Genomic DNA, 25072 nt, shown 5'->3' with positions numbered 1-25072 from the left:
AGGGGGTTGTAAGGCTATTTCTGAGTTAATTTACTTACTATAATTTGTCTTTTGAAACAAAAATTAAAAAATCCAAACAACTAAAAACAGGTGGAAGAAGCTATTTCACCCGCTTTTGTTTAACTGCTAGGCAGCGGACAATTAATACCACCGCCGCCAGAAACAACCAGCAGTAGCTGGGACCAGAAGCCGCACCGCAGGAGTACAGCAACCTGCCGCAGCGCCAGCGGGCCGGGGCCCGGGGCTGGGCCGGGCCGCTCGGAGCAAGCACTGCCGAGCCCTGCCGGGCTGGACCGGGGGCGGCTCTGCCTCCACGGCCGGCGGAGGAGCCGGGTCGGGGCCCCGGGCGGTGGAGGGCCTGTCGCGAGGAAGTGGTGGCGGGGACGGGGGGGCGGCGAGGGGCCGCTGGGCGAGGAGGCGCCTCGGCGCCGCAGAGGGTTAACAGCGGCGTGGCCGGGCAGGCTGGGAGTTGTAGGCGCCGCGGCATGCCGGGAGCTGTCGTAAACGCCGCCGCCGCGCCGCCCGCCCGCCTTCCATGGCGGGCCGCCTCTCTCCAGTCGGGGCCGGGCGTCGCCCTCAGCCGCTGCGCTGGGGCGGCCCGTGGCCCGGCCGGCCAGTGCCGCTGGAGAAGCGCCGGCTTTATCCCCTGTTCCGTAAGGAGCGGCCCCGGGGCGCCGGCCCGGCCCAGGCCGGCCCGGCCGCGGTGCTCGCCTGAGGCGCCCACAGGTCAGTGGCGGGTTTGTCCCTTTTTCCCCGGAGCCAGCCGGGCCGGGAGTGCCCGGCCAGCCCTGCCCTGACCCCGGCCCCGGCCGAGGCGCTGGCTGGCGGGCTGACAGCGTGCGCCGCGGTTTGCTTCCATTTTCTGGCGACCTCTGCATCCGGACGAGGAGCCGCGGCCTCCGCCGGGAGCCGGCCTGCTGGGCAGCGGCCGCGCGTACGTGGCGGGAGGGGGCTTCGGTTTTTATCCACGAGCTTGGTTGGTTCGGGGTGCTTCTTGGGCTTTTTTTTTAACGTGAAAGGGAAGAACTAAGATGCAGGAAGGTGCTGAAGTGTGTTGAAGTTATGGAGGGACAAACCCAGGAAGCAAACAGGACGTTGTAGTCTACCCGATAGCGAGGTGTTTTCTCTGAGGACAAAGCGGAGAGGGAAGAAAAAAGGAGGGGAAATATTACAGGGTAGTTTAATTTATGCTGACAGTGGGCCCAAAGTGCAAAATCGGCTTCTGGTTAAGTGTTCCGATGTTTTAAAGGAATTTGTTAACTAGCTGGAGGTCCCTTATGTATGAAGGCAGTGACAAATAACAGTATGTGAAATAAACCAGTGTGAAGCGAGCTTGGTGAATTTTGTTTGGTGCTGTTTTTTTCTTTTCCCTTCCTTAGTTTTTGAAAGCAAATCTTGAAAGATGGTGGTGGTGGTGCCTCAGCAGTTAGCTGAACCAGGGGCTGAGCGTGCTTAAACTTCTCACGGGGATGGAACGGGAAGATTCTTGTTAGGTAGTTTCTTTTTCTTGGTAACAGCAACCCTCTTGAAACGCAGAAGAAAGCACAACTTGTTTGTTAACTAATAAATGAAGTTGTACGAAGAAAATCACGCTGTTGAGATCACACAAAAAAGGGAAATGTGCCTTAATAGGTTTATTTTCTATTGCAGGAGTTACAGTTCAGTTGTGAGAGGAGGTAGGTGAGAAGCTCTACAAACATTTTTGTGTTTGTGTCAGCACATCAGATTTTGCCAATGATCGTCACCTGAAACACAGTCCTTAAAGTATACGCAGATGGTGTAATTCTTGGAAGAAAGCAAGCAAAGAAATGAATGTATTGATTTTACTTTTTTTTAAGGGAAGGTGGTCTAGTGGAGGAAAAAATGTTGCTTTGCTTATGAAAGAAATTGTTGGGTAGAGAAAAAAAGGGCTAAGTATTGAAGTGACTGCTCTGTAACCCCTAGTGGTTTGGACTTGCAGAGTTGTTGAAAGTGACTTGAGATACAAAATCAGCAAGTCTAGAACGAAATAAAACAGAAAAATTTGAGACAAGGAAAATGTGAATAATGTATTGTAATGTGTTGTAAACTTGCTGGCGTATGACCCGCTCTATTCCCGTCTGAAAAGAACCGTGGCTTTCCCACTTCTTCAATCGGAAGTTAATTTGACTGGATTCTGTTTTCTTATTTCAGTGGCAATGGAAGTGCATTAGCACAAGAAATACAATGTGTCCCCTTTCCAAAAATGTGCAATCTAACTTTGAATACTGTATAGGGAGTGAAAGCTATGTGTCAACAGGGCCAAACAGTTGAGAGTACCCTATGGAAAGGCAAGATCTGTAATACAGGTGATCTGATCTGATAGCCACAGTACAGTTTTTGAAGGGCAAAACAAAAGACACAGAAAAATGAAAGGTGGGATGAAATGCAACATGGGTTTAGCAAAACCAGACTGTGCCTGACTAACTGGTTATCTTATGTTAGGATTTTCTAGACAGACAAAGTATGCTTGATCGAGTACGTTTTATTGTTAAGCAAGTATTTGATATTGTACCATGTGAGGAAGTGATGGAGAGAATTTGGATTAACTACGTTGAATGTGACTTGGGAATGAACTGACAGATAAGAGGTGGAAGGAGAATGTACTGATGGAAAGGAGGCTGTGAACTGGATTTTTCAAAGACTACAGTGGAAATGATTTAACTCTTTCCTTAGTGACACTGGTGAAAGAATAGAGCTGCAGTGATGAAACCTTATGACACAAAACTGGTGGACTGTGTCAGTAGAGAGGAGGGTTGGAATATCCATGTACTGACAAAATGAATCAAAACTAAGATTAATCGAATTGGATGAGATTTAGTGATGCAAATAGAAACTCATCACAGTTTATTCTACAAGAGCTGATCACTTTAGTGGTGAATTGATCATCGGTGTAGTACTCAGTGGCAGAGTGGTAGCAGACTGCTATGCGAGGTGGCTGAGAAAAAAAAAAAAGATGATGTCCTAGAAAGTATTAGGGGAGAGATTTCCTCTATGTCTCAAAAATACGAATGTCAAAGTATATGGCATTAGTGAGACCTTACCTGGAGCCCAACTGTCACCCACATCCAGACAAATGGATTCAAAGGGGTGGATGGAACAGATGCAGAAAAGGCCCATGTGGATATTAAGAGGAATAGAGAGAGACTTAAGAGAAAGACATGAAAGTGACAATCACACAGTTTTTAGATAGGGGAGGAAAATAATTATGTGAGCTCAAGATTAGAGTAAACAGGCAAAACAAGTGTGTATAAAGGGGATAACGAGCACAGTTTGCTGGAAGTGACAGGAACAGTGCTAACTGTCAGACCACCGGTATTCTGAAGCGGTTTCAAATGAGAAAGAAGTTTAAATTTCTTTTCAAATGGAGTGTGATAAATCCAGAAGAGAAATCAAAGTTTGTTTCTATGTAGTAGTGGGGAATTTGACTCAAGAATCCTGGCTGTCCCCTTCCTTAATTTGGTGATCTTGTATATCAGTAAAATGGATTCTGAGGTGGATATGTGCATTTACAGTGGGCCCATTTTAAAAGTACTGCCGTTTTTTGTCATCTTAATTTCCTTTTCCATTAATCAAGGTCTTTTCTCCGGGCCCTGTACTAGAAGCAGAGTAGTGGGTTATATTTGCTGTCAGCTGCTTATCACCTATATGCTCTGAACAGTGTTGGCAGAAGAGAAGCAGTGTTCTTTGCCTGACAGACTGTAACATTGGGAGTAGACAAACTGTGTGGTTTGGACACCGTGGTTGAACGTGTGATCACACAGCACGGCCTGCCTTCTTGTCCCTGGATGGGCTATTTGTAGGAGTCTTCATGGCCCAATTTTTAGGAAAGTATTTAAATGAAGAAGTCATCTAGGGCAAGACAACATTGCATTCTGAAATGTATGTGTAATTGACTCCCTTGGGCTGTTATCTGAGACCTTCTGTCTTTTTTCTGCATTTTAGACTGTGTAGTTTTCACATACAACACTTTGTGCAGCACTGAAGAATGAACAGAAGAACCTTAAAATTAAAGAACATTGCTTTTCAGCAAGGCTGCCAGGCTCTAGGCAGACATTTTAGGTGTTTACTTGGCATTTTTGCTGTTTGGGAAATATCCACAAAGCAGAGGGTTAAGCAGTCATTGCGCAGCCATCCATTTTCATTTTATTTTTCAGTCCACAACTGTCGCAAGTTATTAAAAGAGAAAGAATTTGTTTTAAGGAGTTAACTTCCCATTCAGTGGTCAATAGAAAATTAAGTGGTGGAATCCATCTAATCATCAGCGTATGTGTTAAGTGCTACCAGTTGCTTGTGCACTAGTTGCTGAGGCAGAGGAGTGAATGAATTATAAGGATTAAACTTCCTTCATCCCCCTAGAGGTGAACAAGTCATGTGAAAATGGAAGGCTCATTTGGTAGGAGACAGTATGAAAGACTTGGAAGACAAAAAAAAAAAAAAAAAAAGGTATTACCTTAAATGGTTTCTTGCACATTTTTTCTGTAATAGATGGTAAGATGTGAGCCACAGCCAGAATCTTGAAGCTTACAGGACAGAAATGTGACTGTGAAGTGGTTCTGTGAGTATGGAATGACACTTAGTCGTTATTTCACCTGGATTCTTGAAAAATTATTTTCTCTTCCATCAGAAGTCTGATTCTTTAAAGAAAATTATTCCTGTTCATAGCAGATGCTTCCTGTTGTTCTTTTCTTGACCTTTCTGAATTGGAAGGAAGTCACGGACTTCCCCACTGAAATGGTGGGAACACAGTGTTAGGACCACAGCAAAGGAAAATTTCCTGTCCAGATCTGCTCACATCACCCTACGTGTACAAGAACTTGGTCCAGTAGCAGTAGACTGGGAAAGGGATGGTTCACTGCAGCCTGCAGCAGCCCTTTTTTGGGTTGTTTCTCTTTAATTGTTGTGGTTGTTTGGTTTTAATTATGATTTGTAGGAATGCCTTGGAGCCAGGTCATAGCTGCTGTCGATCTTCAAATTTTCATTGATGTGTGCAGAGGAATAGTGATTTACGTACCCTGAATAGAGGGCCTGATGGGTGGGGATGTTATTATGGTGTCTTTAGTCTTACATAATTTCATCCTCTTATTCCCAGAAAAGAAAAAACAGTTGAAGGAGAGGTAAAGAGAAGCTGTTCCCATAGGAAAAAAAAAAAACAAAACCAAGCAGCTCAGTACCTCTGAAATGGTCGTACGGTTGGTGCAAAAGCTTTTCAATGTCATTATAGGAATAGAAATGGCAAGAGGAGAAATAGAAATGTTGTCATTCCCCTAGTCTCTCTGCAACTTGTGAAGATCCTGGGATGGAAGGAAATGAGATCTTTTGGAGCTACTTATTTTGTTTGCTGCAGTGCCTTCATGTACCATAACTTCTTTCAAAACTGAATTGAAGCAGAATAACAAGTAAGAAGTAGGATAAAACTATTGTTTGTGCATGTTTCAGAGTGGCCGTGGTCATTTCTGTCTCAAGAGAGTCCGAGTAATTGCTGCTGTTCTTATTGCGGTATTCAGGTAGGTGACAGCTTGGTTTAAATTACTGAGGTGGAATGAGTTTTGGTCTTCCACCATCAAGCTCAAAGAAGCATCGAGTTAGAGAAGCCAGACCTCACCTGTTGAGTGAGGCAGTATTCTACTACCATTGATTCCCCAACATACTATCAACCTTTAATATTTCTTTTCCTGTTACCATCCGGAACATCTAGTTGCCCTCTTGGCACCTAAAGATAAAGCTTAGGCCCTGCGAATCATCTGTTTGGGTACCATCTGACTGTGAGAGGACCTCAGTTCCTGCCCCTGGATCTCTCTGCCTGCCAAGGTCCCGGTGGCCTTGGTGCTGGTGAGCAGTGCATTGGCACCAGGCTGTGCCAGCATGGCACTGCCCCACCAGTGTCAGCGGACCTCCGTCTGTCCCACCGGGTCTTTTAGAGCAGGTCTGCTGCAGTTGGGCCTCACAAAGGGAGACATGCTGAGCAGCAGTGGTCTGCTCCTTCAAGTCTGTGAGACGTGGAAACCTGAGGTTCAAATTCCATGCCTACCTCAGCAGATAGATCTCCTAAGAGCTTGTGCTTGGTTCCCCGAGGACCTTGCGAGGTATTTAGAGAAGACAGGCATGGGATGAGCTTGCACGTTGGAAGAACTGTTGCTGTTTGGGCAGGAGAGAGCGCAGTGCCGCATCGCTGAAGCCAATGGTTAGGGCAACCGTCTGCAATGATGGGTACTCGGGATCCAGATCCTTATTGCAATATACAGTCCTGGCAATGACTGGATCTCCCAGGGTGTTTTTAAATGCCAGCTTTAATGGCTAAAACTTTAACAAACTCTTTATGAAATCTGGAAGCTGGACATTTAAAAGAATTATGGAGAAATTGAAGAAAAACATACAGAAGCATAATTAAATACTAAAATAGAGAAGCAAAATTAAATAATGAAATACTGGGAATGGCCAAGACAAAGTCTTCTGGAAAAGTAGCAGGTTATGGCAGAGGCACCAGAACTGTCTGGCAAGTGAATCTTTAAGGAGACACTTGAGGAAGATGGAATTTTTTAAAAGGATATAATAGAATCATTAGGTTGGAAAAGACCTCTAAGATCATCAAGTCCAACTGTCAACCCAACACCACCATGCCCACTGAGCCATGTCCTGAACTGCCACATCTACATGCTTTTTGGACTTCTCCAGGGGATGGTGACTCCACCACTTCCCTGGGCAGCCTGTTCCAATGTTTGACCACTCTTTCAGTACAGATTTTTTTCCTCATGTCCAATCTAAACCTCCCCTGGCACAACTTGAGGCCGTTTCCTCTTGTCTTATCACTTGTTACTTGGGAGAAGAGACCGACCCCAACCTTACTACGGCCTCCTCTCAGGTAGCTGTAGAGAGTGATAAGGTCTCTCAGCCTCCTCGTCTCCAGGCTGAGCAACCTCAGTTCCCTCAGCCACTCCCCATGAGACCTGTTCTCCAGGCCCTTCACCAACTTCCTTGCCCTTCTCTGGACATGCTCCAGCAGCTCAATGTCCTTGCAGTGAGGGGCCCAAAACTGCACACACCATTTGAGGTGTGGCCTCAATATGGTATGATGGGAAAGCTAGTCCACTGGGATATGGAAGAGGTGAAGTAGTTATGTGGAAGAGAGGAGACATTGCAGGATTCCTGTCCTGTGGATAAGAACTGGCTTGTGCTGGGCAGGCTCTCTCAGGGACAACAGGTGCATTGGAGGGGGTGGAGGGCGGGCTATAGACACAGTCTCACATTCAATATACTCCACAAAAGGATGCAGGGAAAGAGGGTTGAGTGTATATAATACAGTGCAGTGGATGAACAATAGGTTATAGATGAGGAGACAAAGGCTTATTATCACATGTAGTCCATCATCTGGGTCTGAAAGTGAATGCATCATGCGAGGTGGCACTGCGCGTTGGCAGTGGTGTGAGGGGCGCGCATTCCTGAACTTTGTTCATTTTATGTGGACAAGTATCTGTATCGCTTGTCTGCAGTTAGAAATGAGGTAGCAGAGACATCAAGGATTAAACAATGAGAACACAGTTTCTACAGATGATATTTTCAGCTCAAAATCAATACATTTCAGTGGGCTGTAGGATTGAAGAAGGTTAATCTTCTGTTGCCACGGCCCATATTATGTCTCTCTGCTAAACACATGCTACACTTGGATGGGTGCTATTAGAATTTTTTTGAGAAATACTTGATTTCCAGCATTGTTGGTGATTAAAAAAACCCAACTTCCTATGCATGTCCTACTCAAGGCTTTCCTTGGTCTGTGTGATGAGAGGATCTGGAGCTCCCCAGTGTAATCACTTCTGAGAACTCTAAACGGGGAATGTCAACAAATAGAGGAATTTTGAGATTTTACAAGAGACTCACTTGTTAGTCCATAGTAGGTAAATGTGAAAAATCCCTGGATAAAGTGTTAGAAGTTTGTAGTGCCATTTGCATTGCTTCCTGTTCTTAAGGGAGCTTGAACGGACTTTCTCCTAAAGAGCAGCGTGTGTCTGTGTGGCGTGTTAAATTTACAGTCTGTAGACTTGTTAATATGCCAACTAACGTCTTGCTTTAGGTTCTGTTTAGCTTCCATCACTACGTTTCCCTGGAGTGATTTGTTGAGAAATTTGGGACTTCAGTCCCTGAAGCAGAAGGACACGTTGCTGATGCCCAAGGTTTATTTAAGAACCAAGGAGGAGTGTATAGCTGTTAGACAGTGTGATATACTCAGATGCCTGGATGATTCAGTTTTGAAGCTAAGGCTTGTGTTTCAAAGCTGACTTGTGTTTCCAGGTTCCTGACCTTCTCATAGAAACTGTAGTCGAAAGTGTGCAATTGCAGGATGAGAGACTGTAACGGGTCTGCGTGGCAAGGTTTTGGGAGCAGAGGGGTGGCTTCTGTATGAAGTTGCTAGAAGTTTCCCCTATGTCAGATATAGCCAATGCCAGCCGGCTTTAAGACGGACCCGCCACTGGCCAAGGCTGAGCCAATCAGTGACAGTGTCACTGTTATCACTGTCACAGCCTCTGTGATAACGTATTTAAGAGAGTGAAAAAGTTGTTGCGCAGCAGTAATTGCAGCGAGAGAGAGGAGTGAGAATATGTGAGAGAAACATCCTGCAGACACCAAGGTCAGTGAAGAAGGTGGGGAGGAGATGCTCCAGGCGCCGGAGCAGCGATTCTCCTGCGGCCTGTGGTGAAGACCATGGTGAGGCAGGCTGTCCCCCTGCAGCCTATGGGCGGTGGAGCAGATGACTGCCTACACCCCGTGGAGGACCCCCACGCCAGAGTAGGTGGATACCAGAAGGAAGCTGTGGCCCCGTGGGCTCCTGGCAGGACCTGTGGCTGGTGGAGAGAGAGAAGCCCACGCTGGAGCAGGTTTGCTGCTAGTGACCCCGTGAGGGGGGCTCACGCTGGAGCAGTCAGTTCCTGAAGGACTGCACACCATGAAGGAGACCCACGCTGAAGCAGTTCATGAAGGACTGAACCCGTGGGAAGACTCACGCTGGAGAAGTCATGGAGGACTTTCTCCCGTGAGGGGGACCCCACATTGGAGCAGGGGAAACGTGTGAGGAGTCCTCCCCCTGAGGAGGTAGAAGCGGCAGAAAACAACAGTGTGATGAACTGACCCCAACCCCCATTCCCTGTTTTCCCCCTGTGCCGCTGGGGGGGAGGAGGGAGGAAAATCTGGATCAAAGTTATGTCCAGGAAAGGAGGGAGGGGTGGGGGGAAGGTGTTTTAAGATTTGGTTTTATTTCTCATTACTCCTCTCTGAGTTAATTGGTAATAAATTACATTTCCCTTCAGTTGAGTCTGTTTTGCCCGTGACGGTAAATGTTGAGTGACCTCCCTGTCCTTATCTCAACCCCACAAGCCTGTTATTTTTTTTTCCTCTCCTCTCTCTTATCCAGTTAAGGAGGGAGAGTGATAGAGTGGCTTTGGTGGGTACCTGGTATCTGGCCAGGACCAAACCACCACAGAGACACGCAAATTTGTGCTTGCTTGCTTATTTATCGTGGCGCTTCACGGTACCAATTCCATGCCTTTCTCTCAACCTTGTGCTCTCCGGCTCACCCGCACCTGTAAGCTCTGCAGAGCAGGGATGATGGGCTCTTGTATGGTTGTTCAGTGCCTGGGTGAGTTGGGTGCCCCTTCTTCACGAGTGCTGAGGCGCCTTGCGTTAGGAGTTCTGGAGGGGCTGAGAGCGAGAGCTAGCGAGCTGCTGTTACCAAGGCCCGAGTCTAAAACGTAGTCTCCAAGCCCCTGCTTATGAGGGAGCATGCCAGGAGTGAGGAGTTACGTAAATGCCTGCTTCCAGAGTTGCTCTGCTTTAACACATGCTTAAGATTTATGCACGGGATGGGGCAGAGAATGTCCGCCCCAGCCCCTCCAGTCATGCTGGCTTTGCCTCCCATTGTTACAGCTGATGGAAAACCTGTTGTTCTGCGTGCTGTGCAACAGCTTCAGCTGAGAGCAGCTCACCCAGCACGTGTCTGTGCTGTACTGTTGAGACACTTTGATGGCGTAAGGAGGGAATGCTGCGTTGCTGTGTGGGTGCTAAGTAGCTCAGATGGATACCATGACCCCCTGCAAGGGCGGGGAGTAGGTGCCTAAGAAAAGGCTTAGGACTGGGAAATCTGCACAAGGTGTCTTGCCTCACCCCAGCGTTAGGATCCCCTGCTGTTTGAGGTGTCTTGAGAGATTTATGGGCATGTCCAACTGGTTGCTGTAGAGTTCTTCTCTGAACAGGATGGCCAGCCTGTATCCTGTTCTTCAGTATTCTGCTTCTTGCCTTCAGTGTGCACTGAGGCAGAGTGTCTTAATTTGGGGCTGTGGATTTAGGTAAAGGCACGCTGCAGTGCTCAGCACTGCAAAAGCCAGGCCCTTTATCGAATCTGGCCTCCCTGCAGTAAGTGTGAGTAATGGTAAGAGAGGCGTGAGAGCAGAATGACTGTACAGGAGGGAGAGCTGCACTTGACTTGCTAGAATTAAAAACATATTTGTAAAGGGATAAAATTAGCGCTGGGTACAGGAATGCCATTTAATGAAACAAATGACTACACCTCTTCTCAGTGGCAGGAACAAAGTGACACGTCACACATAACTAGCAGCCCTGCATCCTCCTCTCAGGGTTGCTGCGGGGCGGAGGGCACTGCTGGCTGGGTTGGCCGGGCTGCGCTGAGGAGTGGATCCCAGCGCCGAGGCCTCCCGAGTGCCACATGCTTCGCTGTGTGGTTGCTGAATGACTGACTTTGGGTCTCATCTGTAGGCTTTTGTAGTAAGAGGTGTCTTCCTCAGGTACCGGGAGAGCAGGGCAGGAGGGAGGGTGTATGTGTGAGACCAGGGTGTGTGGTCTCACGGGGATGGGTGATTGCTGGTGGTAGTGAAGTCACAGGAAAACTTAATAAAAATCAGATGTCTGCTCTTATTAGATGCTTTTCTATCCCCTATTTGTTGTATTTTATTTCTCCTCTGCTATATTTTTGCTTTCTTTATGTCTCCTTTTGATGTCTTCCACTCTGTAATTCTACATCCTTATTTTTTGTTCATTTTTATTTACTGTTGCTTTTTTACTCATGCATGTCTTTACTCCCTGAGCTCACCTAGATACTTCCTCTTTTGTCTCTCTCATGATCCTCCATACAGTTTGACCACTTTCCCTGTGATGGAGCAATGCAGCCGAGGTGTGCGTTGACTTAGGCTTGCATCACCACCCTGAACCTGCTTGCAGCTGCAGTCATCTGGAACTGACTCCATGCCAGAACTGATGAAAGACGCTGTGGAAACGTGGGTCTCTGGGGCCTTGGCAAGGTATCCTCATATGTGTTCAAAACGCCTGTCCGTTCCATCAGCCCAGCTGACTGGGTGCTCCTTTGGGCTTTGCGGTAGCTTATGGAAAATGGGAACAGACTTGCAAAGCTCGTGGGAAGACTGGGATTAACCCCGAAAAGGGGGTTATGCCAGTTGCCCAGGAACGTGTGATGACCATAAGCAAGGATCCAAAACGCTTCACTTGACCTTTGTAGAATTTTTTTCCCTTCCAGTGAGTCCCTTTCCCTGGCTGTGACTCATCTACTGCTAAATGTAGACTGTAAGCCTCTCAGAGGACGGCCTTTCTCTCTGAACAGTGTAGCATAAAAAATAGCAATGCTGTTGAATAACCAGTATTATTTTTTAACACAAAAAACCACTGTATCTGTGCTTCTCTGTCAAGGGATTTATTGGTTCTCTGGCAGAACAGCAGACCAGGTTCTGTCCTGACCTGCACCAAGAAGGTTGTTCAGAGGGGAGGTCTCAGGAGCAGCACGACTGCAGTACCGTGGGCATTACAATAAAGGAGAGGTGGGCTCTGACAAAGGCCAACAAATCTTTCATAGCGCCCACGTGCTTCCTTCCCTGCTTCTGACCAGTTTGTAACCTGCAGTGTCCCTGTGATGCCTGCAGTGTGACTTACCTGGGCATCTGGTAGGAAGGTGCCTGCTCCCCTCACCTTACAAGGAGCGGCTGAGGGAACTGGGGCTGTTCAGTCTGGAGAAGAGGAGGCTGAGGGGAGACCTTATCGCTCTCTGCAACTACCTGAAAGGAGGTTGTATCTAGGTGGGGTTTGGTCTCTTCTCCCAAGTAACAAGTGATAGGACAAGAGTAAACTGCCTCAAGTTGCACCAGGGGAGGAAAAATTTCATTACTGAAATATTAGTCAAACATTGGAACAGGCTGCCCAGGGAAGTGATAGAGTCACCATCCCTAGAGGTGTCCAAAAAACATGTAGATGTGGCAGTTCAGGACATGGTTTAGTGGGCATGGTGGTGTTGGTTTGACAGTTGGACTTGATGATCTTAGAGGTCTTTTCCAACGTAATGCTTCTGTGATTTTAGGTTGTCTCCTTTCCTTCAACCTCCCTGTATGCTGTCCAGCTGCCCAGTCTGCTGCTGTTCTCGCCACTTGGTGACCCTGGCAATCATACCATGACCTTCCATTCCCCTCTTCAGCTCTTGTCTTGTCTTTGACGTGTAGCAGATCTCTTCCTAGAGCCAAACTGGTTCCTTTTCTCTTTTCAGATGCTTTTGCTGTATCCTGTCTCCCTATTGCCTGGTCCTCTGGAAGACAAAAGAGAGAGAATCAGCAGTGTGTCATTGTCCTGCAGACGGCTTGAACTGCTTTGATGGCCAATAGAAGAAAACAGGGCGGTGTGGCCACAGCAAGTGCATGCTCTTTCTGACAATTTACAGTCCCGCTGCGATCCCAACAAGGAGTGATGCTCAAACCTCCTTTTGATTAGATCTATTCTCATACGGTGTTGTTTCATTCCAGTGTGCACATGTTTGTGCAAAAATGCTGAGATTCTCCGTGTAAATTAAAGTAGGTTTACAAATTAAGGGAAGGCTGGTATGGAACAAAAGGAAAATTAAATTTTCCCAGCAATTTTGCATTACCTTGTGATCAAGTCCTGTCTGGGGCAGGTGTTGAGTAGGATACACACTCGGTGAGGCCTCTGAGAATTTCCCTTGTTATAAAGCCTGCAAGAGCTGGCCCTAGCAAATCTATCCTAAAAATGGTGGCCGGTGAGCAGCAGGTGGGAGAAAACAGGAGGAAAACTTGGTGATAGCTTGATCCTCTGCAGTGTCACCTCTCACAGTGGAGTGACTGAGAAGCAAAAGGCGAGCCAAATCACTGCCAGGACAGATGCCTCCCGTTGCGGAATAGAATGAAACCCAGTGACAGGCTCCCTCCGATTAGATCTGACACTGTGTGATAAAGCTTAATTTCTGAAAATCAACCGTAAGCTTATAGGTCAGCCAATCGGACGGTGGCTTGACAAATTTTTCCTTGCAAACTGAATGAGAGTTTCCTGCCTTTAATCTGTGTTGCTGCAGATGGTGTATGGTTGAATCCAGTGAAGTTTGAATCCCACTATGAATTTAATTGTTTTCCACAAGTAGATGATGAACAGAAATGTTTGGTTTCTATTAATTATATGTCTTTGAGTGAAAAGCTGGTGTGTGTGTGTGTATGTATATATATGTTTAATAACAGGAAATGTAACAAACATTTATTTTTATTAAACTAATAAAGCAGATAAACCTATCAAAGCATGGTTTCATTTAATTTCTTTGGGCTTGTTTCCCTTAGTATAAATGAAAGATCATTAAGTGCAATCTCAGTATCTCAGGACGCACGGTCCATTGCATCAGGGAGTTGATGTCATACAAAAGCATCTTGTTTCCAAATAAGAGCTTTGAGGTTGCGATAGTCTTTGTAACTCTGCGTCCACACGGCACCGTGATCTGATCAGCATCTCAGGGTGCAGCAGGACGGGTGCTGCTTACCTGTTGCATTTAGGGTGGCGCCTAATACCAGATTTTCCCAAGCTCTGAAAAGTGCGTTGAGGTGCTTGTGCCCTCCGAAGGAAGCAGGTTAGGGAACGTGGAATGGGACAATGAGAGAGAAAGGGCAGATGACTTGTAGATCCGTTCCGCTCGCGGTGAGCAGTCTGTGGGAGTGGGGTCTGCTGGAGCTGGGGGTGGGACAGACGATCTCAGGGAGGCTGCAGCCAGCAGCACTGTGGCTTGTGGGAAGTCATGTGAGGGCGCGGATGAGGGGAAAGGGGAGATGGCTGCAGACGGGCAGGGCAGCGGTGCTTTAGCAGAGGCAAGGAGGGCACAGGGAGCAGAGTGTCCTGAAAACCAGCTGGTGGCCAAGCTCCATGTAGAGACCCCTGAAGGCAAGTGCCACCAGCTTGAGTGGCTGTGGCAGCAGCTGGAGAGTCGGTGGGTGAAAGGGCAGCGTAACGAAATCGGTAGATGAGGAGGATCAGTGCTGTGACTGGTTTGGGTTCTGCTGGGGTTGGTGCTGGGTATCTGGGAAGGCCGAAGTATGGTCTCCTGGATGTCAGAAAGAGGGTGAAGGCCAAAGCACAGCGGTGCTTTGGGCGAACTTGGAGATCTTCAGCAGTAGCAGCTGGATGTGGGTATGACCCATGTCTCGAGGCAGGGGAGAACAGGCACCCTCCAACCAGTGGGTCGTTAATGGCTCGGATGTGGGTCTCCGAAAAAACCTCGCCTGGAGAAGGGTTCTCATGGCTCCTGACGAGGCCGCTGCCCAGCCCGGGGTGCAGCAGGCTTCCTTCTAGAAGCAGCTGCTGCCGCCGAGCGCTGCTGCAGCTCACACCGCCGTTAAGCCCGGCGCTGCCCTTCGCCCCCGCCGCTGTCGGACCTCGCTGCCCTTTCGACCGGCCCACCCGGACGCACCAGCCGCCCTCGGCTTCCCGCTCCCCCCACCCGTGGGGGCGGCTCACCGCCACCGCTGGGCCCGGCCCCCCGCGGGGAGGGAGGCAAAGCCCCGGGGGCGGCACATCGCCGCCGCCACGGGAAGGGCAGCCGGGGGGCGGGGGGGGGATTCGCGGTGTCCCCCACGCGCCTCCCGGGGGTCCCGACACGCTGCACGTGGGGGTGGAGGCGGGGGAGAACGAGGGACAGATTCGGGTGCGAGGCGGAGCCTGAGCATTTTATGAATGGGCTCATATGACGTCAGCGGGGGCGGGTAGAGAGGCCCCGTCTTCCACCAATCCTGCGAGCTCCTCGGGCAGCGGGGCCAATCGGAGTGCGGTCACCGGGTGACGGCCACCCTCGCGGGCCAATGGCGGTAGGAGAGCTGTGCCGACCACGTGGGGCGCAGGCCGCAAGTAGTATGGGGGCGTGTGGCCGCTCTCTCCCTGCCCCCCTCCTTTCCGGCGTGGCGGGGCCGGGCGGCCCGAGGGCGGGCGGGGCCGGCCGCGTTGCCAGGTTACCCGGTGGTTGAGCGGCCCATCAGCCAATCGCGACGGAGCGGGGCGGGCGCCGCGACGGGTTGCGGGCCGGCGGTGGCCGGGAGGGTTCAGTCCGGCCGTGGTCGCCTCCGGAGCATGGTGTCTTCCCTCGCGCTCCCGGCCGCCGGCCTCATCTACTGGGTAGGCGCGCTCGGCGCCCTCTACGCGGTGGCGCTGGCCTCCTACCGCCTGCTGGCCGGCTTCCGCCTCTGGGTGCTGGGCAGCGGCAACGCCGCCGTGGGTCCGGCGCTGGGTGCCTGGGCAGGTGAGGGCGCGTCCTCGCCGGCCGCGGCGGCTCTTCCCGCGGGGAAGCGGGACGGTGGGCTCGGCCTGGCGGGGAGCGGGGTGGGGTGCGCGCCTCGTGGGAGAGCGGGCAGTGGGCGGAGACGGGGAATGGGGCGGCCCGGCCCGGCCGAGCGGCAGCTGCCTCCCGCAACTGGGTGCTGGGGCACCGACTGAGGCGCCGGCGGGTGGTGCCGTCCCGCCGGAGAAATTCGCGGGGGCGGGCATGGCTTGTTGGAACTTCGGCTCGGGCGGCCTAGCCCGGCCGGGCACGCAGCCGGGCTGGGCGCCCGGCCAGGCCCGAGCGGAGGCCGCGGGGAGCGGTGCCGGCGCCGGCAGCAGTTCACGGCGCAGTTGGTGGGTGCGCGCCCGCCCCTTCCGCGCCGGCCTCGCACCTCATCGCTGACGTCACGCAGCCCCGTCCGCCCCCGGAGGAACGGGGCTTTTCCCTCCGCCCGGCCCCCTGCGCGGGAAGGAGCGGAGACCCGCGATTCCCTTGGCGTGAGGGGGAGCGGGGCCGTTCCGGCAGCGAGAGCCAGTGCGCGGGCAAACGGCGCGCCGCCAGCCGCCGCGGAGGGCGAGGGGCGGACAGGCGGGCAGGGCGCAAACAGAAGAGCTGTGGAAACTTGTACCAGCCCGACCCCTTCCTCCTGCCGACCGTCCTCCCCTCGGGAGCCCCGGGACGCTGAGGGCTCCCCAGAAAGGGGCTGGAGCAGGGTTGACGGTCGCCGGTGAGGGGTGGCAGTAGCGGTGGCCAGGAGCGGGTGGGCGCAGCGTTTAACCGGCATCCCAGAAACACAGGAGCGCTGTGGAAGCGCGGCAGAGGGTATTGCCAGAGGACTACCAGTGCTGCGTTGTGCTAACTTTTTGCAGTTCTCTGGTTCCCAGTCACAGGAGCTGTGCTGGGGGAAGAGCGTTTTTTTATCTTAGTCTGACACTGGTACAGCAGCTTTTAAGTCACGATTGGGAATTAAAAAGGGCTTCTCTGCCAGTGTAACAAGTATGGCCAAGAGAATTTTCAAATCCGTTCCTAACCAGGGCAGTAGGAAGGGAAAATCCTGTGTCTGGTTGGGAATTTATAAGGTGGGCCATAAAAAGAATTGCCAGCTGTGAATTTGAGAAGAAATGGTAGTTTAAAAGGCTGCAAAAGGTCCTTCCTTCCCTCAAGGGGAGTGGGAGGGCATGGAGTGCTCCGGCTCTGCAGCTGCTTCTAGGTGGCAGACCTGTAGGTATAGCAGCCCCAGCACGAGCTGGTAGGTTGTGGGGCAGATGAATAGGGTTCCCCACAACCTCCGCAACAGCCGACGCAGAACTCATATGCGAACACGTGGTTGGGTAATTGAAGGTCTGCTTGTGTGAGACACCAGTAAACCTGCAGTGCTACTGGCAGCACGCATCGTCCTAGAGCAAGTCGTGGGTCCTGCATGCACAGGCTTTAAATACGGCAGTAGTGCTTCGGACGAGTTCTAGCATTGCACACTGTGATTAAGGCCCATGTCTTTCTTCCAGCTAGAGCAGTCGTGTGCCTGTTGATACAGTTGGCACAGGAGACCCAAAGCCTCTTTGACTTTCTAATATTGGTTTTGAATATATTACTGCATTATCAGTTGCCTGCTGACCTGTGGTACATCACAGAAGCCCTGGTGGCCACTTTAGCTTGCCCTGCCTTGTTTCAAATACAGAAGTTTGCAGTGCTTGAGCCAAATGCCAGCTTGTCAGTTGGAACCACAAACTGGAGACAACAAATCTTCCCTCAGCCATGTCCTCGAACGTGCCGTGAACAGAGAACTGTGATGTGAACGTCCTCTGTCACTGTTTCGTACAAGTGTGGGCAGCAGTAGGCTGTTGTGGGTGGCCAATGGCTGCTCTCAGATAGATTCTTTCTCTTTGCCGTGATCATGATCTTCAAGGCATCGAGGAAGAGGAGCATTGGCAGTACAGTGAAATACCTTGTGTTTATTACCCCTGCTCTGAAGTGGGAGCACTGCTGCAGCATCAAGGAGGATGGAGAAATAGGATGATGATGCCTGCTGACTTGAACCTGAGCTGTCAGTGTAGGAGGACATGTGGCCATCACTGGCAAGCTGTTGTACATCCTCTGTGTGCTGCTGCTGCACTGGGGTCTGCAGCTGAAATGAGAGGGTTTCTCAGTCTGAACAAGCACTGTGGGGGGTGGTTTGCCCTGAAGTGGGTTGTGGCACCAGCAGTAGGCTGGAGAGCCTCTCTGTTTTTTCTCCTCCTGGGAAGGAGGATGAAGGCGCAGCTGCAGATATATTGGGTCACCTTGAGAATTAGCAAGTTACTAAGTCATACTGTAGGCAGAAGTGCATTTCCTCTTCTCCTGGTCTTTTAAAAACCAATGGGTTTGATGCTAATTAGCTGCTGTGATTACTGTGACAATGCATTCTTTCTACCGCACAACTAGAAAGCCCTTACAAGCCCTTTTGTAAGGACTTCCTACTGCCCTTTAACTCTCCTGCGGTCTGAAACTGAATTGCAGATTCTTTCCTTGTTTTCTTAGTGGGTTTTTGGTTGCATATATGCAATTGCTTCTGTCTGTGCTGTGTCGAATTTCCTGGTATTTAGAAGGAGGGGATGTGAGGAGGAGGAAGAACAACTCTGTGAACTGGTGATGTACTCTGAGAACATTAGATTTGTACTACTTTAAATAGCAGCTGTTTTGACAAAAAATTTAGTTTTTCTATGGTTGCACTTACGAGTGAAGGTCTGTATGCAGCTTTTCTGGTTTTCTCTCCCCATAACTGCCATCTGCCTTGGTTCTGGCTACTGTACGGTGATGGAGGTTGGGTGGATGTTGTTTTAGTGTGGGATTTCTGGGTGCATCTTGAGAGAGAATACAGTGAAAACTCCTGGGTCGAGTGCTCTGTACCTTTAATGTGCCTCATAAGTTGGTAACAGAAGAGAAGAATAACAGCTCCCTCACTTGGAAAACAGTTTAGCTAAATAAACCACAGACTTGACAGGAGCAGAGTGCCAAGGAGTCATTCTGAAATCACCAAGAATACAGCGAAGATGCGGCTGTTGCCCTGCCTTCCTCTAGACAGGCAGATCTGTTGGCAGCAAGGGTAGTTATGATCCAAAATGGTATTTCCTTAGGTCGAGTGAGAGTGTCCTATTCTTCTCCCATCGATGGCGGTGGCAGGCAGCCACCTTGCTTCTCTGCCATCAACAGTTGGGTGTATTCTGGAGTGCAGAGTGTCTGGAGCAGGGAACCGTCTGCTGCTGTTGTAGCTCCCGCTTGGAGAGTTGCCGTATCTCCTATTTTAGGAAGCTGCCTCTTTTTCTGGAAAACATGGTATCATTTTTCTGCCCCTTCCCTTCAGTAACTTGGTGAAATGAAGTCAAAATTCTGTGGTAATTCAAACTAGAGGGGCCTCTAGTCCAACCTCCTGCTCAGAGCAGGGTCAGCTGTGAGATCAGACTAGTTCAGTGTGTGCAGATAATCAATGTTGTGTATTCAAAATACGCCAGCACTACCAGTGATCTGATGCTCTAAAACTTCTAACATCTTGGTCCTGTCAGATACTTGAACTTTTATTTCTTTTTTCCTGACTCAAAATTAGAAATATTTTAATGATAAATATCCCCCCCCCCCCCCCCCCAATTTGCTTTAACTGAAGTGATGTGTTAACTGGAAGCAAATTTTATTTTGATGTGTAATTTGCTGTATGACACTCAAAGAAAAGTCCTGTTTTCTTTCAAGCCTTGCAGTGGCTTAGAAGAGCATCCACTTCTTCCCCCAGTGCCTTTGTACAATTATTCAACCATGCCTTTATCATTTAGTGATTACAAAATGTCTGATAGTGATGATGCTTTCTCATGTGGTGAATACAGCTGTACAGTTGTACCGGCGCCAACAAATGTTTGTGAAGATGAGCTTGCCTTAATTAAGCTTCTTGGAGTTTATTCACTAACATGCAAAAAAGATGAAGTGTGGGCAATTTGCTCTTCGATTTCTCAAAAAAGAATCTGTAAGAGGTCATTAATCAGGATGGTGCTCTCAACTGCCTCTGACTTTCTGTAATTTGGTTTGAGACAAAACCCCCTTATTCAGTCTTAAACCGTTCTCTTCCTGTGTATGCATTAACAATAAGTTCCTTCATCAGCAGCAAAGCTGGGTGAACGCTCTCTGCTTGTTCTTATTGGCTTCTTTTACTTACCATGGGCTACATTTGACTGTGCATAGTCCAGCATCTAAAAGTACTGATTTGTATGCCAGGACCACTAAGGGAGGCATGAAAAATGTGTGTAACTGGGTACGGAGCAGATTGTGACTGGTTCCTTACAGTCAGGTCTTAAAAACTAAGAATATGCGGGGTGATTCCTTTACTCTTATGGGAAGACTAGGAAGTTGGGGTAATAATAAGCTCTAAATCAGGCCTTAACAATAATCTTACTAGCTTAATAAGATACAATGCTTACATGAAGAGGAAGAAGCGACAAGTTGGATTTTGTGCTTGTAAATGGTTTGAGTTAGATTCCATCTATAAGATTATGCTTCCTGTGGTCCCTGGAAACAGCGCCTTATAAAACAGACCCTGATCCTTGTGAAGTTCTTAGGATAATGTTAATGAAATAAGTCAGATGATAAATTATTCTAATGACAATTTAAGAACTCCATACAAAGGGCATTGACTTCAGTGCTGACCAGGTGGTAGCTTGTTGATGACTTTGAGCAGCTTTCATGAGCAATGTCATTTTTCAAGCTCCTCTGAGTGAAATAGTTATCTGAAGGCTCTTTTGTTTTCTGCAAACAAGTTTCAGTCCTTCTTGCCCAAATGAGTGCAATCTTGCTTTGCAGATGTTTGGCGATATGCAATGGCAGTTGACAGACCACGTCATAAATCGCTGTTGCAGATTAAAACAGCCAACCTAGTGCAATGTGCGGTGAGGGTGTAGTTAGTGGGGAAAGGAAGGGAGTTCCAACCTCTGTTAGTGGTGCTCTCTGCAGGACGTGACAGGAGAGACTCTGCGCAACTCCATTTTCCCTGCACCTGAGTGCTTGGCTGGAGTGTTTGGAGCTTTGGGGAGAGCTTTTGGTTGTCTCTTGTTCTTTAGCAGAATCACTTAGTCAGGGATTTATCATCTGCAGTGCTTCTGATCTGTGGTGAGGGTTTTCTGGTCTTGTTCTCAATTCTGAGCACAACACAAACACTTCTACCCTTGTATGAAATAAAGCATGGTACTTGTCAACCCAAAAAGTACTGTTGAGAACATGTGAAAATATTGCCAGCTTGCTTCTAACACCTGGTTATGACAGCTCAAGTCAAACTTGCAGCGTGGACTTGGAGCATCTGCTGTTTTCTTGTATGGCTATTTGCAAAGTGCTTTTGAAGGGTTACTGTGCTGAAATGTGGCTCTGGGAATGATCTGGAAGTGTCCTAATCCTGTCTGAACTTCCCAGAAGTGCTGTGCTCCAGCATGTATGTCTTTTTCTTTTCCCATTTACCATGTAATGTTTCCCAGTATCCATCCTAAATGTTCTCTGGTAAAATAATTATCTGTCTTCCTTTTGTCATCAATCCTACTCATGGCTTGTATTGAGAAGACTTGTGTCAGTGTCTCCCTCCAGCCTGCTCATCATTGGACTAACGAACACAGGAGAGGTGGGACTCTGACCCTGTTGCTCTAGGGTCAGCAGCTTGTCTTACATAGTACTTCAGTGGGCTGCAACTCCTTTTGAGACCTTGCAGCTCTTAGTGACTCAGGGAGGTTCTCTAGTATTTTGTACACAGGCTACTGCTACTAACATCTCCTAAAATCAGTTTTGCTCCCTGGACAATATTAAGTGAACCATACTCTACTCAGTTTTCTACAATTTTGCTGTCTTTCTGCTCCTTGATTGCTTCTTTTAGGTGTTTTTCTTTGCATGTGATGTTTAAAATGTCTGCTTAGTAGGATTGCTCAACGCTTGTTGCGTTAAGTGCTCCTTGCGCTCTCGGGTCAGAAGATGAGAGGAAGAGCAAATGCTCAGAGCCCAGAAGTCCAGAGTCCCATCTGGTTCTGCTGCGTCCCTGCTGATGGGCTTCAGCACTTTGTCTGGCTTGAGAGTTGAGACTGAATGTGTACGTGCGAGCTCTACGAGCGTCAGCCAGGCTCTATAGTTTGATTTGGTGTGAACACTTCAATTTGCCTGTTTTTTTGAGAGATGCTTTTCATTTTTCAAGTGAAATTCAGGGTGCAAGTGTTCAGTAACACAGAGGTAATGTCACTGGGGATCTTGGATCAGAATATGAACAGGCTTTGCCATGTTTAACTGCAGGAACAGAGATGCATGTGAAGGAGAGTTAAATGCTGTAGTATGGTCTCTCCACCTCCAAAAAAAAAAAAAAAAAGGTAATGGTGAGTGGAGGACAGCTGCTGTTTCAATTAAGGTGAAAGGAATACCCATCTCTGAACAGCCTGAGAGGGAAATGCTTGAAAATGTATTAACCTGGGGGATGAATAGCTGTGTTATTTTAAGCTAGCTCATTCTCTCAACCTTCTGTCTGTTTTAAAGTAGGAATACTTATAATGGAAACTGATTGCTTAATACTAGGGAATTTATGCAAGGATTAATCTACTGTAGTATCTTGGTCCAGTTTCTTTATATTGCTTTTTTGGCCAGTGTAGTTCCCTCCCTGTTGGGAAGGTTACCTGTGAAACGCCCTGGTGAAAGCAAGGAGAGGTCTTGCATAGGAACGAGGAGCACTGAGTGTTAGAGCCGGTTGGGTAAATGCACTCCTAAGTAAGGAACAAGTGAACTAGCAGGAGGTCCTGAGGGTGTGAGGGCAGAGGCGAGAGTGGGGTTTGGGGAAGATGGCAGTAGTTTACCACCTGGGAATTATTTTTTGATAGGTGGGTGAAACACATTGTTGTTCTTGGTCTTATGAATATTTTCATTCATAATCCATAGGGTTGGGACGACCACCTCTGCCACAGAAGGGATGATAGTAAGAAAATATCTTTCCTAATTATTCTAACAGAAATGCCAAATGTGATTTCTTTTTTTAGGCTTGTATATGAAAGTGAATGTGGGATAAACAGCATAGCTACTGGATAAAGCATCTCAGGTTGTGTTAGGATTGTATGGTTTAATCGCTTGCCTAATTAGATCTAGGGTTGCTGCTTGTAACTTCAGATTACTTCTGTTGCTCACTTACTGATAGGTTTTAGGAAACCCAGGTTCCTAGAGTAAAGCAAAACGCTTTTCAGATTGAGTACATTAATATCTGAAGGTGCTAGAATTAGGGCTATTTGACTTCCTTCCCATGTAGTACATTTAATTGCACAAAAGGATTCTGCCTTAAATCTGCTGTTTTTTTTCTCCTGATTATTTAAACTTAATGTAGGGGGCTTTTTTCCCAAATCTGTGTGACTTCCCAGATTCCTGGAGTTGAAGTCTAGAGTAGTACACCATCACCCACTGGGTGAGTCATTAGCGGAGCTGAAATTCTGATCCGCAATGTAAGCTTCTTCAGCTAACACTGGAAAAGAGCTATATGCAAAATTTCCTTCTGAGCTTTTAATTTACCCCCCTGCCCTCAGCAACAGATAGTGACACCTAAAATCCTGGGGTTTGGTTGTTGGTTTTGAAAGAAACCTCTTGCATAGCAGCTCTTAAAACTAGAGACGAGATGTCCAGAAGCTCAGCCTCCGGGAAAATGGTGCCTGTCCCTTTGTGTTTTGTACTTCTGTTTCCATTTTTGTCACCCTCCCTGCTTCTTTCTCTCCTGAGGGTCTCTCTTGTGTTTCTCTCATGACTCTGCTGCTTGTCCCAAAGAGGGTGGGAGACAGTTGTGTGGCTCGGGTTGAGGCATGGTCTATGTATGTGCAGTACTTACTGTCTAGCTGACAGTACAGGATTTGGTTTTTGTTGCTTGGGGAATTTTTTCCTTCTGTTTTTTCTACCTCCTTCCTATTTTCTCCTTTTAAGGAATTATGAGCTGTGGTGTCTTGGGAGGGTGTATTATGTCAGTCATGTCAGTACCCAAGAGACAGCTGCACTTCCACATCTTGAGGAGCTCTGTACTTACTGGACAAGGAAGAGCATGGGCAAGGAGCTCAGCTCTAGGAATGTTAATCACAAAGATTTTCCAAAGGATTTTCATGTATGCTAGAAGACTAGCAGAAAGGGAGAAGAGCTGTAACGAGAGACGGGGAATGGGAGATGTGGGATAAGCTCACTGGGGCAAAGGTTTTTGTTGTTGAGGGGAAGAAACTGTTATGCAGAGACTAAAGAGTCTGGTCTCCTTCTGAAGTTTATAGTCCCTACTTTTAGGTGCAGACGTTCGTGGAGGTGTGCAAGGGTGTCTGTAGGTATGGAAAACAGAAGGCAGAGAACTATCCAACACTTGCTTATGCTTGCGTGCTGCTCTTCTCCACGCTCTACTTCACCACTGGATCCTTATTCCAACAAGTCCCAGTTTCACGTTCCTCATCTGTGTCCAGCCAATCTGTTCCTCCAGAACTCTTCCCTTGTACCTCTTCTGAAGCCTCTGGTTGACCTGTTTCCCATGGGTGTCAGCCCATATGCCTCCTTCCGGGGGTTTGTGTCCTGCCAGCAAAGGTGTTTGTTCTATAAGCTCATTGTTGACTAATAGTTTTCACAAATAATTTTTTTTCTTGAAGAGATGTATGTGCCCAGTATTCCTGGTGTCTGAGTCCCCTCTGCCACAGGAGCCTTCCATCTCCAGAGTGTGACTGAGTAGAGGTGGTTCAGCACAACTCACGAGTCAGATCTCTTAACAGGAGGCAGAAGCAGCAACCAGGAGAAGAATAGGGCAGTAAAGGATTGCTGTGCTGCTGGAAGAAGCTGCTACCCTGTCAGCAGCTGAACAAGGGATTAGAGTTAGGGTGCCTTAGTGTTTGTTCCTGCCCCTAGGTGTTCTGTGTGTCCAACCCAGTGTTTGTCTGACGTGACAGGAAGGGATGTGTGTTCTGATCAACTTACAGTTGTGCTTAAAGGCAAGTCACCTGTCCGATTACAAACTTTTTACCTTAGTCTATTTGTCCCAGTAGTCCCAGTTCTGTCTTCAGATCTATGTCAAAACTTTTGGGGCTCCACAGCTTTGTGTTGGTTCCTAGATTCTGATCTAAGATCCTCCATTTCCTGGACTGGTTCTTCACCTTTGCTGGTTTTTTTTGCCAATTCTAGTTGTGGTCTGGTTGTTCACTTCAACCTCCAGGGCCTCGTTCATGTTCCTTTGCGCTGGAATCAGTTTACTGGCTCTCTCTGGTGATGTCAGTTTATAAATGAGATACCATTGGTCACAAGAAGACTTGGTGTGTGGTTTTACATCATGGATTTTTGATCTAATTGTTTGGTGTGAGGAGAGAAGAAGGTAGATGGAGAACTCCTCTCCTGCTGCTTTTTTCCTCCTTGTGCTGGCACTGATGGTTGCCTTATTTTGCCATGATCTGGTTAAGGAGTCTTGTCTTCCCTGCAGAAAATGAGTCACTTTTGGCTGTTTAT

The 25072-nt window shown here is 48.4% G+C and overlaps 1 protein-coding gene and 1 long non-coding RNA gene across 4 annotated transcripts in view; both read left to right on the top strand.

Annotated features, from left to right (window-relative positions):
* The first annotated feature begins 687 nt into the window (after positions 1 to 687).
* LOC147415840 (uncharacterized) lies at positions 688 to 12936 on the top strand. Of its 3 annotated transcripts, none has more exons than XR_015183414.1 (3): positions 688 to 726; positions 11157 to 11321; positions 12569 to 12936. It is a non-coding gene; the product is annotated as an uncharacterized LOC147415840 (long non-coding RNA). The 3 variants fall into 3 exon arrangements; XR_015183415.1 differs by lacking the exon at positions 688 to 726 and adding an exon at positions 5502 to 5525; XR_015183413.1 differs by lacking the exon at positions 688 to 726 and adding an exon at positions 8412 to 9102.
* A 2475-nt stretch (positions 12937 to 15411) lies between these two features.
* The window catches only part of HSD17B12 (hydroxysteroid 17-beta dehydrogenase 12), a 91662-nt gene continuing 82001 nt past the window's right edge, over positions 15412 to 25072 (top strand). The window contains exon 1 of the mRNA XM_086463000.1: positions 15412 to 15580. Within this exon, the coding sequence (XP_086319126.1) occupies positions 15412 to 15580 (169 nt within the window). The remainder of the gene's footprint in view (positions 15581 to 25072) is intronic.

This window comes from Leptosomus discolor, chromosome 3, assembly GCF_034619465.1.
Source record: "Leptosomus discolor isolate bLepDis1 chromosome 3, bLepDis1.hap2, whole genome shotgun sequence".
Classification (NCBI taxonomy): Eukaryota; Metazoa; Chordata; class Aves; order Leptosomiformes; family Leptosomidae; genus Leptosomus; species Leptosomus discolor.
The sequence above is the reverse complement of the archived record's forward strand: the minus strand, read 5'-3'. Positions and strand labels throughout refer to the sequence as shown.